General features: G+C 38.1%; 1 protein-coding gene across 1 annotated transcript; it reads right to left on the minus strand.

Annotated features, from left to right (window-relative positions):
* Positions 1–2,854: 2,854 nt before the first annotated feature.
* LOC114825474 (uncharacterized) lies at positions 2,855–5,268 on the minus strand. Its single transcript, XM_070826390.1, has 2 exons — positions 3,465–5,268; positions 2,855–3,372 (listed from the first exon to the last, which is right to left on the minus strand). Exons 1-2 carry the CDS (start codon positions 5,257–5,259, stop codon positions 2,855–2,857), a joined length of 2,313 nt encoding a protein of 770 aa, XP_070682491.1. The 5' UTR covers positions 5,260–5,268.
* Between the last annotated feature and the right edge of the window lie 14,629 nt (positions 5,269–19,897).

The following is a 19,897-nucleotide window of genomic DNA, read 5'->3' on the forward strand; positions in this document are numbered from 1 at the left end:
ATGTAGGCATATGAATGCACAACAAGGGATCTCTAACCTTTCATGGTGGAAGAAGAATACTCTAAGATATGATTCTAAAGTCTTTGGCCAAAGCATATGAATATGACTTAGGAAGTTTGTTCCAAATCATATTCAAAGGAATCATATGGGAAAGTATCACATTGGATAGTAGACATGAAACAAACTATCACTTAAACAATGTGATTAAGAGTATTGTATTAGAGAAGGACCGTATTGCATTGTAGTTGTAACCATGATATGCTGCTAGGTGTCACTCATGGTTTGTGGAAGCCCTGAAGATTGGTAGACACTAATCTTAAGGGAGAATTGAAATGTGGTTTCAATTCACAATCGATCGTTAAGAGTAACATCGCCCACTGCCTCGCTAATTGGAACCTAATGGATCGCACACCACATAAGGATGTTAGTGAAGAAATTATATGAAATGGATAAGCAATTAAATGGTTTAATTGAAGAATGGTCAAAGTTAATTAATTAGTTAATTAATTATACGAAAGGTTCGTATTGGGCTTTTAAGTTAGTTAGGGCTTCGGGGTCCAAAATTGTTTTGGTCCACTAGGCCCATTATGTTTAAGTTGTATGACAACTAAAACAAATATGGGTATTTAGCCCAATAACAAAAGGAGGCCGGCCATAGCAAGGGTAGTGGGAATTTTTGCTTAATTGCAAGTTTGCCACTAACCTAAGAGATGAAGTATAAAGTCATCTTTATAGCTTTGTTTCTCATTAGGGTTTTCTAATAGAAATTGGGTGAAACATTTTCTCTCATTTTTCTACATAGAGGCCGGCCACTTAAAGGATTTTTACTAGCATCTAAAATCTCTCTAAGTCATCCATATCATCTTCACAATATACATCTTTGGTGAAGAGACTTAGAGACATCAAGCTTTTGGTGTTTTGGAGAACAAATCCTTATTTCCTCAAATCTCTAAAGGAGCACTAAAGGGAGGAAAACACAAGGAGGATTCAAGGAGCTTGGAGGTGACTTGAAGGCCCTCCACTTGGGTGAATCCCTTGTGTAATCAAGGATGAGCTTCAAGGGTAAAGAATCACTAAATTCTTCTTTCTCTTTAATGTTGTTAAAGAGTTTATTTTGGTTCACCATATACTAGGCTTTGAAAGTCATGGGTTTTATGAATTGTTTTTGGATGCATGCCTACTTTAAAGTGTTAATAGCTTGCATGTGTATTCAAATGTTCATATTTGTTCTTAGCTAGGACAAATTTTTCCCTTCAGCCTAAACCAGAAGGGTTGAGAGAAAATAAATATTGCAAGCTTAACTACACCTTCAACCATTCCATAGTCAATTATGTCCAGTTTAGGGATTGGATCCAAGATCTCATAGTTAATGGGAAGCTGCTGTTAGAAAAACCCCAATTTAACATGATGATTGACACAGATCCGTTCCCAGAGGCTCCCATCAACATGATCAACCTTAACTGGGTTGAAAAAGGAAAAGGAAGGGCTATTTGGGAAAAGAATGGTGAAAAAGGCAAGTTGTTAGGCCATATAAAGGTGTTAGACGATTGCCTGCCAAACCATAAACAGCTATAATCAAAGGAATGGTTTTGTGCAGTAAATGTCAATGTCAATGTGAGGTATAATACTCCCCTGAAACTCGATTGGTGATCAGTTGGGAATCAGAATAGATCGCGAACTTCTTCACCACTAGGTCTCTCGCCAAACGGAGACTTGCCAGTAGGCTTCATACTCTACTTCATTGTTTGACGCCTTAAAGCTTATAGTGATCGTTTGCTCGAGCATCGAACCGTTTGTGGTAATAAAAACTAGGCTTGCTCCTGATCCCTAGTAGTTGGATGATCCGTCAACGTGTAAACGCCAGAAATCTCCTGCAGGTCGGGTTGGTGCAACTACAATGTGCTCGGCTGCCTTTGGGGCATTTTTGGGCTGAGTTACTATACTCGTCAGAATCACCTGCTCGCCATTACGCTTGGTTCATTCTGTGCTGCTTGCCATTGCGCTTGGCTAGGACTACTAGTAGAACTTGACCTGGACTTCTCTCATACTCTCCTTAGTCCGTCATGTGGCTGCTTACTTCAGTGTCTCGCATGAGGATTTCCTTGTGGACCTAGCCTCCTATGAATGCTTCACCTGGAATCAAGGTTCTAAAAATAGTTAGGCGCTAGTCGGGCGGCGGGCTAGCGCCTAGCGCCTAGGCGGCCTAGGCGGATTTAAGTAATTTTTTTGTATATCCTGTGAATAAGTGCATATGGACACTTACAAAACAGGTAGAAAATGTACAAAAGAAATATTTCTTTCAACAAATGAAGTAATTCATATTTTATAATCATATGGTATACTTGAGGACAAGGCAGTGCTTGCAACCACTGAAATGTGATTTCCAATCTTATGTCCAATGAGCATTCTCACTGTTTGTAAGTATGGGAAGACTACAAATGTTGCAATAATACTCCACCATGTTGACAACGTAGTTAGAACAAAGTTGAGCAACCTGGAAACAAATTACAATGCAAGCAAAAGAAACAAACCTCACTTGATAGGTTCAAGCCATGTACATTTAAATCAAACACTAATTCATTCAAGTATGTCCGCCATTACTTCTTTTGTACTAGAACTATGGAAACATTCAAGTCCAACATTACTATGAGTCTATGACACACATACATCTCACATAATCTACTATCAATGAGTCAAATGTACAAATGCTGCACAAACATTTCACATAATTAACATCAATGAGTACGAGTGATGGGCATACATTTTATAGGATATAATTAACAACAATGAGTCAAATGTTCGAATTCTACATATGCAAACACTAACAGAAAAGAAAATCGAGTTACGAAAGTTACTAGGCATCAAACTCTTCTTCACCATATCCCTCCAAGACTCTCTCTGTGTCAGACTCGAACTCAATTTCTTCATCATCTCCTTCTTCTTCTTCCGTGTCCTCATCCGATATAAAATCTTCTTCATGAAGTTCTCTTACTTCAACATTTTTAGAACTCCCCCTAGGCTCTAGGGAACTACCTACCTCTGATGTCTCTCCAATTCCTGAGCCAAGCTCAAGTTCTTCATCACCACCCTCCACAATCCATCCTTGAGCCATACTAGCTTCACTTGCAAGGAGTATGTCCACTTTCTTCTCATTCTCTCTTTTCTTCTTATTCATAATCCTTGCATTAAATTGGACATAGACTAAATTATTTAACCTTGTTGTATCTAGTCTATTCCTTTTCTTTATATGTATACCTTCAAAAGAACTCCAATTTCGTTCACAACCGGATGAACTTGTAGTCAATGAGAGTATCTTTATAGCCATCCTTTGCAAATGAGGCACACCATTTCCATAATTATACCACCATGCAACTAATGAAGAAAAAAAGCACACAATTAGTAATGAAAAATAAGTAGTAAACTCAAATTTAATAAATAAAATAAGCATATGTGAATATTCATACCCGGATTATAGTTTTCATCATTCTCAACGCATCCAAGTTCGGCCAAATGTCTTCCAAATCCACCTTCTTTTACTCTATACTTGTGCATCTCAACATTTATCACTTGGTTTTGAACCTCATAGTTATCGGGGAAGAACTTCTCAACACAAGTAAAAATTCCCTCCATGACAATTGGATCATGTTGTATGCTTTGATCTTTGAAGAAATAATAAGGGTTGAAGAGGTAGCCCGCCAAATGCAATGGACTATCAAGCCGCTCACGAGCTTTTTCATCAATAATTTGAAGAATTGGTTGATAGTTGGCCTCATTGTTCTTGAATGTCTCTTTAATCTCCATCTTTGCTTTTTGTAGCTCTCCATACAAAAACCCCATTGATGGCTTCTTATCCCCATCCACAATTCGAAGTAGCTTGAATAAAGGTTCAAATACTTTCAAGCAAAGTAAGACCCCACTCCAAAAATGTGAACTCAATATAGTAGCATATGCCGCTTTCCCCTTTGTAGTCTTGACATGTTTGCATTGTTCCCATTCTTCACTAGCAACCATAACCTTCAAGTCTTTTTTCTTATCCATCAAGCTTTGCAATGTGAGGAAAGAAGTTGCAAATCTAGTGACTCTGGGCCTTATTATGTCTCTTTTCTTGGTATGCTTCCTCATCAATGCCAAAGTTTTATGATGTGCATAAATGAAGATGGTGAAAGCCTTTGCCTTGTCAATAACTCCTTTGAACCTAGGGAGATTACCAATCCCTTGAAGCATGAGATTCAAAGTATGAGTGGCACATGATGTCCAAAACATATTCGGCCTCTTTTTCTTCATCATGTTTGCTGCCGCCATATTGTTAGAAGCATTATCGGTTACCACTTGAATCACATTTTGAGGCCCAATTTCTTCAACACACTTGTCAACATATTCAAAGATATATTCTCTGGTGTGTGCTTCACTAGAGCATTCCTTAGAAGAAAGAAATATGGTGCCTTCCTTGCAATTGACACATAAATTCATTATGCTTCTTCTTTTTCGGTCACTCCAAGCATCGGTCATGATTGAGCAACCATTCAAAGCCCACTCTTCTTCATGTTTCTTGAGTGACTTTTTTATTCTTTCTACCTCTTCTTTCAATAATGGCTCCCTTAATTCGTATTGGCTTGGAGGTAGGTAACCCGGGGCAAATTGATCAACCCCTTCCATTACACGCTTGAAGCTATCATTATCAATAGCATGGAAAGGAATACCGGCTTCATACACCCATCGAGCCACATATTGATCCACTTGATGTGCTCTTTCCTTCCAAATTGCATCATGGATGTTTTGTTGCCGAGTCTTCTTACTTCCCTCATTTGAAGAATCAGGATTGATGGCGGATGCAAACCTATCCATAGGTCCAAGAGTGCGAGGCATTTTCCTTGACCCAATCACTTCAACGTCTTCTTCTTCTTGAATTTGTTGAAGTTGCACCTCTTCCCTCACTTCCACATTGTGCTTATCCCTTTGTTTCTTCTTATTTTTTGCTTCTTCTAATGCGGCTCTACATTTGGCTTTATCTTCATCCGAAGACTGTGTGCATGCCGCTACATTTCCCCTTATGTTGGCTACATGTTGTTTTAATCTATGTACTCCACCACTAATGATTTTGTTACACAACTTACATTTCACCTTATCTGTGTTTGTAGGATTTGCCAAGATCCCATATTCCCATCCCACATCTTCCGAGCTACGCTTCAACACATTTTCAGATTGAGAGGAGGACGACATTGCAGTAGATGCTCCAGAAGATGAAGTACCAATCATCATACAAGAAACAGTCCTAAAATTCATATAAAATAAACATTACAAACTTTTAGGTCTTAATCTCCCATAAAAAAACTATCACAGTATTTTAACTTATAAGCCAACTCAGATTGTTTTGTTTTTCTATTTTGGTCAAAGCACAACGTTTTAAAGTGAGTAAAATGGATCATGCAATGTCAAGATCAATATATCTACTGCAATGGCTCAGAACAATGCATCAAAGAGAGTAAAATGGCTTAGAGTCAGAACCCATGCATCAAAGCTAGCAGCAAGAGCAGATAATGATATTGCAATGGGAATCCGACAAAGAATGGTGAATAAGCTAAATGAATCTTCCAAACATACACTTTAGAGAGAACAATGCACACATTCAGAATTTGTTGTATTATTTATGTGCTTAGGATCTTAAAAGAAGTATATGTAGATCAAACAATTCATTACATAAGCGAAAGAAGTATCTCGCAGCAGAGCAGATAAACAGCTTTCCAACCCGTAAATATTTTCGCAGCTATAACTAATAGCACCTATAAATCACCATCCTTCTAAAGCTAATACATTTTGACATATTTGTAAGGCACACAGCACACACAGCTGCAATGATCCCCATTTACTCCATTCGACTGAAGACAAAAGGCACGGAATACATAAATCCAGAACCCTACCTATTGTATTCCACATATCCAAGTCATTTCTTCTCAGTCAAGTACTTTTAACAAGCCGCACCAATTCACAAACTTACTACAAAACTTGAACCTCCAGTAAGTTTGTCAACTGTTCCCCATTTTCCTACAAATATTTTAAGGTGAATTTTATGCTAACCTGGATTTTTATCCTCTGACCACATATAAAATTTACCACCTTTATAAAAGATTATACATGGACATTACCTCTACATCTCTCCCACTCTCTTCAATTATTTCCAATAATTGTTTTCTTTCTTCAACTGTAACTTGTTACCGTAACCTATACATACATACCTCGTACTTTCCAGACCTTTAGCTCAATCATTCATATATGAATCATATATAGTATATACAAAACGGTCACAATCTCATAAAGTCGGCCATTGCACCAAATCCTTGTGAAAACAAATGTGTCAAAACTTATAAACTTGCAAAGGCATTACCTAATTGTAGTCTCCTTGTTAAGTACTTCCCAAATTAATCTTTTAAACCGTTCCACCTCCTTACTGTTAAGGTATCCAGCAACCTAAAAAACAGAAGCATGAGTTCTTCCATATTGATTCACAAACAAAAAATAGAAGCAACAATCAATCACATACAAATCCAAATCACTATACGGACTACCGAATGGGCTATGATGAAAATGTTCTTTGCTGGGCAGATGGTGTAACTTTCAGGATCTCTGCTTTAATCTTTCATTAAATTCCCCCCCTTAATTATCAGACTTGGAAAATGAGGTCAACAGTCATGAACCAAGAATGAAACTTTTCACAATAACTATGAAATTAAAAGTCCAACAATGTAGCATGCAAGATTAATTCTTATTATCATCAAATATTTTGGGCACCAACCTTAAATTTATGAACGTATAGTGAATGGGCAGACACCATTCGACAAAAACAATTCAGAAAATTGAAAAATAAGAATAAGAAAGCAATGGCCGCATTATCTGCATACCTCGGGCTCGGAGTCGTCGATATTTGATAGGCTTTCTGAGACTAAGAGACGTCGCAGGTGACAGAAGAAGAGACGAAGTGGACGAACGACGAAGTGGCTGTCGACGAGAGTTCTTGGTTTCTGAAATTAGGGTAGCTGCAGGGCACGGGAAGAAACTTAGAATCTAAATTAGAAGTTAGAATATAATAAACTTAAAAAAAAAAAAAAAAACAAAACTGCCTAGAGCCCGGTCGATTTTTCAAGCCGATTTGCAAGAAAACGCCTCGGATGGTGCCCGCCCAGCGCCTAGGCCGTTTTTTAGAACACTGCCTAGAATGTCCTCAATGTTCGTCGAAGTGTGGACCCAGCCTCAAATGCACTCTGACTTGTGAACTGAATCGAGAATGAACACTGTTTTACGCATCTAGGCAGGATAATACGTTTCCCATAGGGCCCAAGCAAAAGTGCACACTACCCGAACGCATGGTTCGTAGTGGGCTGATTGGCTCTTTGTTAGGACGTTGCTAGAATGAGTCATGTTCTTCTGCCCTCGTCTTGCTTCGGGACACCTTATCGGGGGGGGGGGCGATGCATTTCGATACGCTCAATGAACTGGTTCACCAAGGTGGTCTGCTGCGCGAGGGCGCTTGTCAAATTGGCGACCTGCTGGGGCAGGTGATGCTCACCATTTGGATTGGAAAAGTCTGGATAATGGACATCTCTATGTGTGGTGGAAGTATAGTGAACTGCAGTTACAAAGCTTGAGCCTAGAACGAGCATTCCTGTAGAAAAAATGGGGTGAAAATAATCATGAGTCTATCGTGGGACAAATGGTCGAAATATGGATCCAGGTTGCCTTAGATTAGATTAGGCCGCAAGCCGGATTGCGGGGCGGGCCAACCCGATTAGGTGGCTAAGCCATGCGCTGCGCGTTGGGCCGACGCCTGCTCGTCTTGGGCCTGTATGGGATTGGGCCCTTATGGCCGTTAGGTTGTCACACTGTGGCCTGCTGGCTAAGTGGCTTGGGCTTGGGCCCGTTGGGCTCCCGTGATCTAGGCTCAGGATTAGCCCTGCTGCTGCAGTGGGCTGGGCCTGTTGTGGCAACTACCAAGCCTTGAGCCTTCTACCCATGGGCCAAAAAGTGGAACTGGGCCTCCTGCCCAGGATTTTGAAGGTTGCGGCGCTGCAAGGGCAAAGGTGCAGAGACTTGGGTTGCAGCCTAGTAGCCTTGCCGTGGCTGCTAGGTCGTTATGGTGGTGGTGCGGCTCTATGGCGATGGGGCTCTTCATGCCATCGCGTTAAGCCTTGAGGATCGCTGTCGTATGGCTATGTCCTCGTCTCCACTCTCCGGTCCAAATCCTTGTACGTACTGGTTCTGTTCGTCGTGGTTTTTGTATTTTCTACCATTGTATCTTTTCTTCAGGGATTGATCAAGAAACTTTTCTAGGAAAAATTAATTGATACGACGTGTGAGAAATTCAACGTAACATAAAATTCAAAAAAACTAAATGCAAGAGGCTTATTCGAGTATTTAAATTAGCTTTCAATGAAAGCACCAATTTGTTGATGCAAATTTCCGCCGTCTTCAGTCTTGACGAAAATGCACCTGCAAAACAATCAACACCTTTGATCAAAAGACCTAAGCCTCACGCGCCCATGAGGTTGAGGGGGGGTTAGGCCAATGGATCTCTGATGCCTAAGTTAGTTTCTCTTAGGAGAGTAGAGTGTTTAGGGCTTTTTAGGGTAGCGAAAGCTCTCCCAAATTTGGCAGAATATGGGGTATATATAGTGGAAGAGGATCGGCCATAGTGTTAGGGTTTTACCCTACACATGGCGGCATCCTATTGGCCAAGGTATTTATAGAGAAATATTCTCAAGATATTAAGTAGGAAATAATATATTGAGATAATGGAATAATTATCTCTAATTGATTTAAATAGGGATTACTTACTTGAATGAAGTCATTCTTCAATTGGGAATGTATTAAAGATAGGATTTGGGTAATAATCCTTATCTTTAATGTTTTGACTTTTCCTTGCTAAGGGTAGGTGAATTGTGGGCAGTTGTCTTTAGCTGCTGGGATCTTCAGAGGTGTGAGCTACACGTGGGAGTATTTGAAGAGCCTGCCCTTTTAATGAAGGCAATCTTGTCTTTCTTAAGTAAAAATCCACGTGTCGCCTCCAGAATATTTGAGATTATTTTTTGCTCCAAAATAACCACTCCAAAGCAATAAACATCGCGCTTCTCCGTCAGTTGTCCATACAGAACGGATTCCATCCTTTTATTCTTCCACCTCCTATCATACCAAAAGTACAATCCCAACAAACTGGACATGACATTAGAATTTGATGTATATTTAGAATCTGATGTATATTTAGAATGAGGATCCTCGCCCGATCCTCTTTGTGAGGATCATGGGACCCTCAAATCACTTATGTTCATTGTACATCGTGCGGTCAGAAATTATTGTAAATTTTTTATTTAAAATTGAATATAAACAATACTTGACAAAAATTAGCTGCACGATGTACGATGAAAGGATGTGACTGGAGGATCCGCGCGAGGATCCTCTCTCGTATATTCATAGATGATGTCAGACTTGGTAATTGATTGATAATAATTTAATTTAGATGTATTGTCCTCTCAAACACTCTAAAATGCTAGAGAGATCAAAATTTACAAACTAAATTATGTCATCAACAGAAATTGGCACGTTTTTTAACGCTTAAATAACAAACATGTTATTTAGTTTATACAATTTTGTTTACAAATTGAATCTCCATAACAATATCCCTTAGTAAAATAGGGTGTTAATTGGTCTTGCTTCATAAAGTAATTTTATATTTTAATCTATATATCTATTAGGTTATAATTTAGCCTAATTTTTTTTTTGAGGGAAAAAAAATCGTTTAGCCTTTAGCTATTAAAGTGAACCTTCCATGGTGTATTGACAATATTGTGATCGTTGTTAATTATCAAGCCACATGTAGATGACTAAATGTATTATGTACATCTGTGAGAACATTGTGATTGTCGTCTAAGAAGATATGGCCTTATTTACGGGCTTGCAAAGGTAGCCTCCTATGTTGGGCTTGCACATTAGACATGTCACATATGGCCCAAAAATCATTGCTTAGAGCATATCCACCCATTGTTGGAAGATAATAGCAATTAAAGGGCAAACCCATTGTCTGCTGGGCTTCACTCGGGCGCAAGCCCTTGCAAAATCAAAGGGTCTGCTGAGCTTCACGTGGGGAGGGGTGCCCACCCTTTGTTTGCTAGGCTTCACTTGGGTACAAGCCCTTGCAATTGTTCAATCCCATTGTCTCCCATTTTTCCTACTGATGGAACAATATTTTTGGGCAGATGGCAACTGAGCCCAATTGATCTTGCAATTCGGTTCCCATTGGAGATGCTCTTAGCACAGCCTAAATTAACAGATAGCTTGACGAAGGGATCGAAGAGGTGATTTGAATTTCGAACAGAAAATTTAGGTCATCTTTTTTGGGGTTTTTGGTGTCTAATTTGGGTCCATTATACGCTTGACTTGCAGAGTGTTTATAGACGTATAAAAGTTTATAAATCAAAGTACACAACATGTATAAGTCTTGGTTTCTATCCATGCGTCCCGATTCAAATTTCCTTTTTTTCATAACAAACAAAATCTCAACAATTAATTTACTTAAGGTTTTTTTTTTTAATCTTGAAATTGACCCACTCTATCAAGACGGTTCCTGAAATTGATAATCGATCAATGTAGTCCCTGAAAATGGATGCCGCAATCTATGTGGTCATTCTCAAAAGTTTTGTTATGCTTGGTCATACAACCTAATAAAATATTATGACTAAAAGTATTTAAATAAAAAACTATTTTTAATTTTTATAATTAAAAAAATAAAAGATGACTGTTCATCATCTTCTTACCTTCCAGCCCACCCGAGTCGACTTCAACTTAGTCGTCTTTGGACGGCCAATCCGTTTCCAACACGACCATGTTGATGTCAACGTCGACGATCTGGGCGTGGAAGAGGTTGAAGTAACGGAGGTCATTGCCGGTGTCGATGACTTCGGGGTTTTCACAGAATAGGCCGTAGTCTAAGGGGAAGACAGATAGGAAATTTGCAAGGCATTGAGGGCAATAGGGGAGCAGACTTTGATGGAGGACTCGAGCTTGACGTGGACGAGGGCGGCGTGGATGTTATTCATGGGGAGATGAGGAACTTGGTGGTACGTGGGTGTCGACGAAGACCACGTTGCCGACGTTGCTGGCTTCGATTTGGAGGTTGGGGATCTAGAGTGGTAGAGCTCGTTTGAAAGTTCTTTTAAAGTGACCGAAAGCGTTTTTGGTAAAAATATTTTTGAAACTATCATTGGTAAAAATTCAAGTAAATTCTAGAAAAGCACTTAAAGTGCTTCATAGAAGAAGCACATAACTGGTGCTTCTTGCATAAAGCACTTAAAGTGCTTTTGGAACCCAAAAACATTTTCTTTAAAAACGCTTCAGTCATTTTAAAAGCACATCCAAACGAGCCCGTAGTCATCTTTTTTTTTCCTTTTTAATTTTTGAGTTTTAAATTACAAAAAAATATAACTTTTTTTTAGTATTTAAATGTTTTTAACTTAAATGACAATATTTAATTAAACTTGTGGCACATAACAGAGTTTTTTACGCAATTGGGACGGAAGTATCACATTGATTTGCGACATTCATTTTCAAAGACTACATTGATCGATCTTCAATTTCAAGGACCATCTTGATGGAATGGGTCAATTTCAGGGATCATTTGTGATAAAAATCTTTTACTTAATTATAAAAAAATAAAGTTATTTTCTATACAATGATATTCTATACTAAGGGGATATGATTTAACCAAGCCGCACAATGGATTAACTATAACTAAATTTCAAACTCAATACAAATATTTATATATTATCACATCCATGTGAGCCTTTAGTTACAATTGAATATGAATACCACCATAAAAACAAAAAACAATCTAAATATTTTATTAAGGGACTTGAATCTAAATCTTGTTGCAGTCCTATTAGGTTATGAATGTGATTGTGTAAATTCTATCATATCTGGGATATCCTTATGGGATTCTACCATATCTTTTAGACTAGATATTAAAAGTAAGCAAGCCTCATTTTCTTACCTAGATTTTTGAGAAACTTCCCTCTTAGAGTTATAATCCTATTGGGTAGGAATTTACCTTCTTTGCTACTATAAATAAAGGCACAATGAGGTGGAATAACACACATCTCACAATTACACATCTCTCTCTTTCTCTCTACTGTTGTCTCACCTCCACTTTGTTCTTTTTATGATTAATTTTACTATTTTATTAAATTAATTTACATGTTATTGATTCAATTTAATTTTTCTTTGTTGAACATGATACAACACATTGGAGATGCAATTCCGACTTTCCAAGAAGGATCTTCTACAAATTCAAATGTTTTTGTCGTTTTCTGTCAATCGGGTACACTTAAAATAAAGGAAGATATTCGAAATGACTATGAAGCATGAAAACATTCCCCTTAATACACGTTTCATGCATTACGAATTTGTTGCTATGTGAAATTTGTGAGTCAAAGAATCAAAAGAAATTAGAAATGGGCTTTAAAAAAAAAAAAAAAAAAAAAAAAAACCCTAAAGTCAAAAAAAAAAAAAATTGGGATTTTTTGCGGCTGAGCTACGACTCCAAGCCGTGCATTGTGCAACCCTGAAACGACGTCGTTTGATGTCTGGACCACCAAGGCATCAATCATTTGGGCTTGCTGGGCACGCACTAATAACCAGGCTTTGGCCTAGGTCCCTATAGCTATGATGGGCTTTGTCTTCATGCCCCTGGCCTAAACCAGCAAGTCTGCTGCTTACAGGCTTTGCCCATTGCACGCTGGCCCACTTCGGCAAGCCTGATGCTTGGAAAGCCCTTGTCCCTGCATCATGGTCTGCCTGCAATAGCCTTTTCACTGCTGAGCTCATCCCAACCCACGACTCAAAGGCGTGCAGCCTTTTCGTGGCCCCTAAAGTCATATAGTCATATTTAGTGTATAATGTATTATGGTTTCTTATAGGTTCCTCCTTTTATGAACCGGAAGTTCATAACTAAACTTAAACATATAGTTTCGTATTTAGTGCCCTTGAAACCCAAAGTTTTCATAAAACAATACGCCCATGGAAATTCGAAGCTTTTCATGTAAACCATGTCTTAGAAACCGAATCCGAATGTTCTAACATTTATGCTTATGGATGTTTTATTTCCCATAGCACCAATCACAATCTTGTTCCCTCCATTCAGTGGATTGTCGAACCGTCACAAGTTCGATTCACTGATTTGGACGTTTCTAGCAGAAACCACTTTAAGTGGGTACAAAACGTGAATCTCTACTTGACTATGAAGAAGTTGAGAAACTTTTGAAGCCACTAATGGTATGGAAAAGTTGAATAAGCCTCTGCCATGATCTTCATTTGAATACTTATGCCTGAAGCATAACTAAATGGTAATATCTCCCCAACAAGGATTCCATGGCTCTTTGGCTCGCTTCTACGGAAGTCTAATCTTGAAAGACATTGCTTGAAGGGCACCATGATTATGTCTTTGAATGAGTATGATTCAAAGTTTATAAAATTCGATCGAATTTTGACTGGAGAATACTTTTCTCATCATCTCATGTTTCTAACTCGCTCATGAAACAGCAGTGTAGATATAGCGGAAGTTTACCAAATTCTCATATCTGATTACTACCACAAATGTGAAAGAAAGTAATAGACCCAGCTTCGGTTGGAGTCTACCAAATGGTTCAACCCAATTAGGTCAAAGCCTACCAAAATGTATGCTCTGTTTCGGTAGAGGAGTACCGGACATACCTCTATAGCTTCGGTTGGAACCTTTCAAACTTGTATGGGTCTGTCTTTCTAACAATCCCATTTTGAGTTTGTTTTTCCAATATATGGTAGAATCAGGGCTTGCCAAGGTGTGGCATCACACTCGAAGCGTGATCATTAGCACATAAGACCCAAAACTTTAAGAATAGGGATTGTATTCCCGAACCTCAACCCTGCATAATCTACTTCCATCTTGATGGAATAAATCATTGGTTACACACTTGTTCGTGCTCCTACCAATGTCATTAAGGAGTACCACCAATATGTGAGACTAATTTTGCTCTACCGAACACCGTTTGAACAACAGAATTTTAACATGGAGGGCCTTATTGGACGAATCCACTTAGTAACTTTGGCTTACTTTAAGAACATTTTGTATGTCCTTGGATTCAACTTTGGTGTTTGTTTTAATTATGGATTATAATATGGATATTGTCATTGAATACGAGTTAATTGAATCATGTTTCTTGTATATCAGTGACCGAATTCCATTAAACACGTGATTAGGTACAAATGTGGGAAAGTTAGTTGTCTGGATGAATGCACACTAACTTTACACCTAAATCACATTTCTAGCAACGATTTCATGTTCATCCAACTTGATTATGATTATTGGCACGCTCCTCGTTGTATGAATGGTACTACAATACCATTTAAGAGACCTTATATTCTCCCCGTTCTGGAAGAACGGCATTGCGTCTTAAGGATATTCAAGATGACAAAGATAATGAATGAAACCACTGAAGAAAATAGAGTAGAATATCTTTGCACCACCTCCAAAATAAAAAGCCCGAAGCCAATATTTTGGGGTCAATGGGCTGCCTCCTAATTGGGGAGCGCCACATGTGGCCAACCAAGAGCGTGGTGATTGAGCAGTTTACTCACCTTGGCACGAACGTTTGGGACACTTATGTCGAACATGATGCTACGACGCATCTCCTTGCCCGAAGTAAGGATCTTGTGCCTACACAATTTGTCAAGCCTACTCGTTTAGAGAATTTGATTTCTATATCATTCCTTGCAAAGATAAGAAATGACCCTCTTTTCAAAGTTGATTCAAGGGAATATATGTGGACTAATCCGACCAAAATGCGGACCATATAAATACTTATGGTTTTGGTTGATGAATCGACAAACTGGTCATATGTTTGTCCCCACACATTGCTACTAAACCTCCTGGCCGATTTTAAGGAGAAGTAATATATTGATAATGCAAATCAGTTAGAGTTTGAACATGTGTAAAATCAACATCCTCTTATGCAGGATTGTGCTCGACATTTTTTATGGTGGAAAACTGTCGGCTGGTTTGAAACAGTTATGTACGTGGACACTTTGGTTTCACCGGCGATTGGCGGCGGCTAGCTCATACATTAGATGTGAAACATACCAACTAGTATTGTGAGCCTTGCCTTTCCTTTGCTCTTTTTATTAATGTAACAATGTAATGTAATTGTCGTACAAATTAAGATAGTGGTATTATCCAATGTTAATTAGATTTATATTACTTACTCTGGATCTATTCCTCCTTTCATGATCATGTACGTTGGTATGCAGTTGTATACTTAACCCAATCGATATAAATCCAATCTTCATTTTTTTGTAAATGAGACCAAACATACATACATACATACATATAGTTCTCGAAGAGCAGGGGATCGGTTAGTGTGGGGGAAATAAAGATGACAACATCAATGAATTTGTACTGAAACTTGCAGCGTGTTTTCATCCATCAGATTGTTTACATACAGGAAAGTAAACCATTAATTTATAAAGTGACCTATATATCCTCAAAATTAAACCGATAGTACAGTGAAGCTTAGCTTGTCCACGGGCATAAGTGTGACAAATTGGCCTTTTGTTACTTATTTTCTATTTTTTTTAAATTGCTATTTAATAAAAGGCTTTTAGTCAAATCTCAGGGATCAAAGTGAAAATTTATGAAACCGATAGTACAGTAAAGCTTAGCTTGTCCACGGGCATAAGTGTGACAAATTGGCCTTTTGTTACTTATTTTCTATTTTTTTTTAAATTGCTATTTAATAAAAGGCTTTTATTCAAATTTCAGGGATCAAAGTGAAGATTTATGCAAATCTTAGTGACCATTTTGGCTAAAAAAAAACCTTCATAAAATTCATAGAAATTAGCAAGTATAATTACCCACAAATTTCAGTTCTCTCTTCGTACCAAGTAGTTGAAAGTCAGAGACCAACAATATAAAACTAAGAATAATACTTTTTATAAAATGCCGAGATGGCTACATGACTCAAATGGACTACATCTTGACTAACTTGTTCTCAAACTAAATTATGAGCTCTATTTATAGTGAAATAAACCTAAGAGACCCTAATGTGTAAATGTCAAAAATACTACAAAATCAAATCAAATCTCTAATTAATTTCCTAAATAAACCTAATGAATTCCAACACCCGTCTCAAACTTATCGTGGTGCACGTCATGAGGTTTCCAACAAGCAGATGCAGATGCAAGCTCTGTTAGGAGGACACAAGACAACCTCCTTAGGTGGACACGACAAGGCAACCTCCTTAGGTGGACATGACAAGGCAAGCTTCGTTAAACAGACACGACAAGACAATCTCCGTTATGCGGACAAGTGATTCAAATGAGCATTTCGAGCGAACAAGCAAGCAAGCAAACAAGCAATCAAACAATTCCAGCATTCAACCATTTGGCAAGCAAACAGATTCCGACGGACGATCCAACTAATAATCAGGTACACAACATCACTCGAGTTATCATCAGTCCAAGCACTCGAGTAATCATGATGGTGGGCAAGATGAAACGAAGTAACGGCGGCGGTGCGGTGCGGATGATACAATGGTACTAGCAGGCTGGGGCTAAACTTTAAAAAAAAAACAAAACCTTAATAAAACTAACACACAAACTAATACGAAGAAGAGGAACGTGACAAGACAAACAAACTGGCTACTAAGAATAGATTCAACCCCAAAGGATTAAACATGCTCTGATATCAAGTTGAAAGTTAGAGATCAACAATATAAAACGTGAATCTCCTCTTGACTATCAAGAAGTTGAGAAACCACTTTAAGTGGGTACAAAACGTGAATCTCCATTTGACTATCAAGAAGTTGAGAAACCATTGAAGCCAATAATGGTATAGAAGAGCTGAATAAGCCTTTGCCATGATCTTCAATCGAATACTTATACCCGAAGTGTAACCAAATGGAAATATCTCCCCAACGAGGATTCCATGGCTCTTTGGCTCGCTCATACGGACGGTCTAATCACGAAAGACATTGCCTGAAGCACACCATGATTACATCCATGAATGAGTACGATTCGAAGTTCATAAAATCTGATCGAATTTTGACTAGAGAATACTTTTCTCACCCTCTCATGTTTCAACTCATTCCTGAAATAGTAGTGTAGAGAGAGCGAATGTTTACCAAATTCTTGGATCTAATTACTACCACAAATGTGAGAGAAAGTTATAGACCCAACTTCAGTTGGAGTCTACTAAATTGCTCTACCCAGCTAGGTCAAAGCCTACCGAAATGTATGCTCTATGCAGAGGAGTACTGGACAGACCTCTACAACTTCGGCTAGGACCTTTCGAACCCAAGTCTGAGTCTGTCTATCTAACAATCCCATTTTGAGTTTGTTTTTACAATATATGGTAAAATCAAGGCCTGTCAAGGTGTGGCATCACGCTCGAAGCATTATCCTTAGCATTTAAGACCCAAAACTTTAAGAATAGGGATAATATTCTTGAACTTCAACCCTGCATAATCTACTTCCGTCTTGATAGAAGAAATCACTGGTTACGCACCTGTTCGTGCCCTTGCCAATGTTGTTAAGCAGTACCTGTAGACATCGAAATTTTGGTGAAATAAATGTTGATCAATAATTAAAATTTCAACGTTCACATGTCACATAAATTTTACACAGAGAATGTGACTCAACGAAACATTGAGAATCATCAGAAAAGTCATCAAACATGACACATGTCAACACTTGGCAGAAATGATTTATTTCATCTGATTATTTAAATCCAAAAATCAAGTTTTGGAATTCTATAAATAGGAAGCCAAAGCATTCATTTTAAGGACACCAATTCATAACCAATTCACATTAGGGCTGGGTTCGGTTCCCAGCGGTTCGTTTTTTACCCAAAATCGAAAATGAACCGAAATTTCGGTTCGGTTCAATTTTTTTTCAGTTCAATTTTTTTTTTCGGTTCGGTTTCGGTTTTTTTTTCCCAAAAAATAAAAAAAAGGAAATATAAAAGTTCACATTCAAAGAAAAGATATGCCAAAGTTGCTCCACGGTCCACCAACTTCGGGAAAGAACATGTTTACAACAACAAAACCATGATGAGAACCAAGTCTTCCAATTTCCAAAGTCCAAACTTAAATAAACATCAAAGTTTAAGTCTTTAAAAAGTCCAAATTTAAAATAAACATCACACAAGTCAAATAAACCTTCAAGGTTTCATCACTTCATGTCTTGCACAAATAAAATCTTCCAAGTCCTCAAGCTCAAGCTCAACGCTTAGGCGGCCTATGAGGCAACATAGCACCTTTATTTGAGCTTCCACTTGTCATTTCTACATGCAAATAAAAAAAGAAACAACATGATGTAAAGCAAGCATGCAACTTAGCATCTAATTAAAATAGTCTAACAAAACCAAATGCAATAAGTAAATGTACCTTTCTCAACTTCTTCATAAAACTCAATCTCCTCAATGGTTGGCTCATGATGTAATGCTACATGAACTGACCTAAGCCAATTTTGTGTACATATCAAAGCCTCCACCATTTTTGGACTCAAAGAACTACGATATGGATCAATTATTCTGCCACTTGTGCTAAAGGACGATTCCGAAGCAATGGTTGATACGGGAATAGCTAAAATCTCTTTTGCAACTCTTGCCAAAATAGGATACTTAGAAAGCCTATTCACCCTCCACCAATTCAAGATGTCAAAGTTTGCCTCTTCTTCCCCTTCATTAGGATTCGAAAGATACCTATCCAAATCATTGTGCACAATACGAGCGCTCTTTGCTTTTCTCATTTCACTTTTCTCTTTCAACTTTCTTTCAATCTTTGTCATGCTTGATAAAGGATCTCCACTTGTAGTTGCCGATTGAGAACTACCACCACTACTTGCACTTTGTTGTGTATCAAAAGATGACTCTTCATGAATCTTGTAAAGATCAAACAACAAATCTTTCACCGCATTGGTTGCAATTTCAACTTTTTTCTTGTCCTCTTCGTCCTCACCATATAGTATCTCATAATAATCAACCACCTTCTCCAATTTATGGCGAGGATCAAGCACATATGCAACAAAAACATAATGATTCATATCCTCAATTGAACCCCAATATTTGTCATATTTTTCTTGCATCAACATGGAGATCATAGACAAGAATTCATTGTCTTTGTTTTCAAGGATGAGACTTTTGATCTTAAACAAATCACCAAAAGTAGTATGAATTGTTGGAGTATTAGAACAACACACTTTTAAAGTGACTTCATAGAAAGGTCTAAAAAAAGATGCAAATATTCCCGCCTCACTCCAATCATGAGTCGAAGGTGGCCCCTCCCTTATATTATCATGATTTTCTCTAGTAAAGTAAGGAAGGTAATGACCATCATCTACTTTCAACCTATCAAAAGCCAGCTTGAACTTCAAAGCCGATTCTAACATTAAAAATGTGGAATTCCACCTAGTAGGGACATGTAAAATCACAAGCCCTTTGCTTTCTATTCTTACTTTCTCAACACATCTTTTAAAACTCTCCAACCTTTGAGGGGAAGATCTTACATACCTAACCGCATTACGAATGCTCTGTATGTCGGTATTCAACATCTTTATCCCATCATTCACCACCAAATTAAGGATATGAGCAACACACCTCATGTGCAAATATTTTCCATCATGCAAAAGTGCATTAGGAATCCCCCACCCACTTATTTGGTGCACCAAATCCTTTAAGCCGGAATCATTTGCCAAAGCATTGTCAACCGTAATAGTTAACACATTCTCTATGCCTCACTCCTCCAAAAGTTGAGCAATTGATTCTCCCTTATGATTTGGAATGACACAAAAGTTCAAAATCTTTTTATGTAACATCCAATCATCATCA

Source organism: Malus domestica, chromosome 08, assembly GCF_042453785.1.
Source record: "Malus domestica chromosome 08, GDT2T_hap1".
Classification (NCBI taxonomy): Eukaryota; Viridiplantae; Streptophyta; class Magnoliopsida; order Rosales; family Rosaceae; genus Malus; species Malus domestica.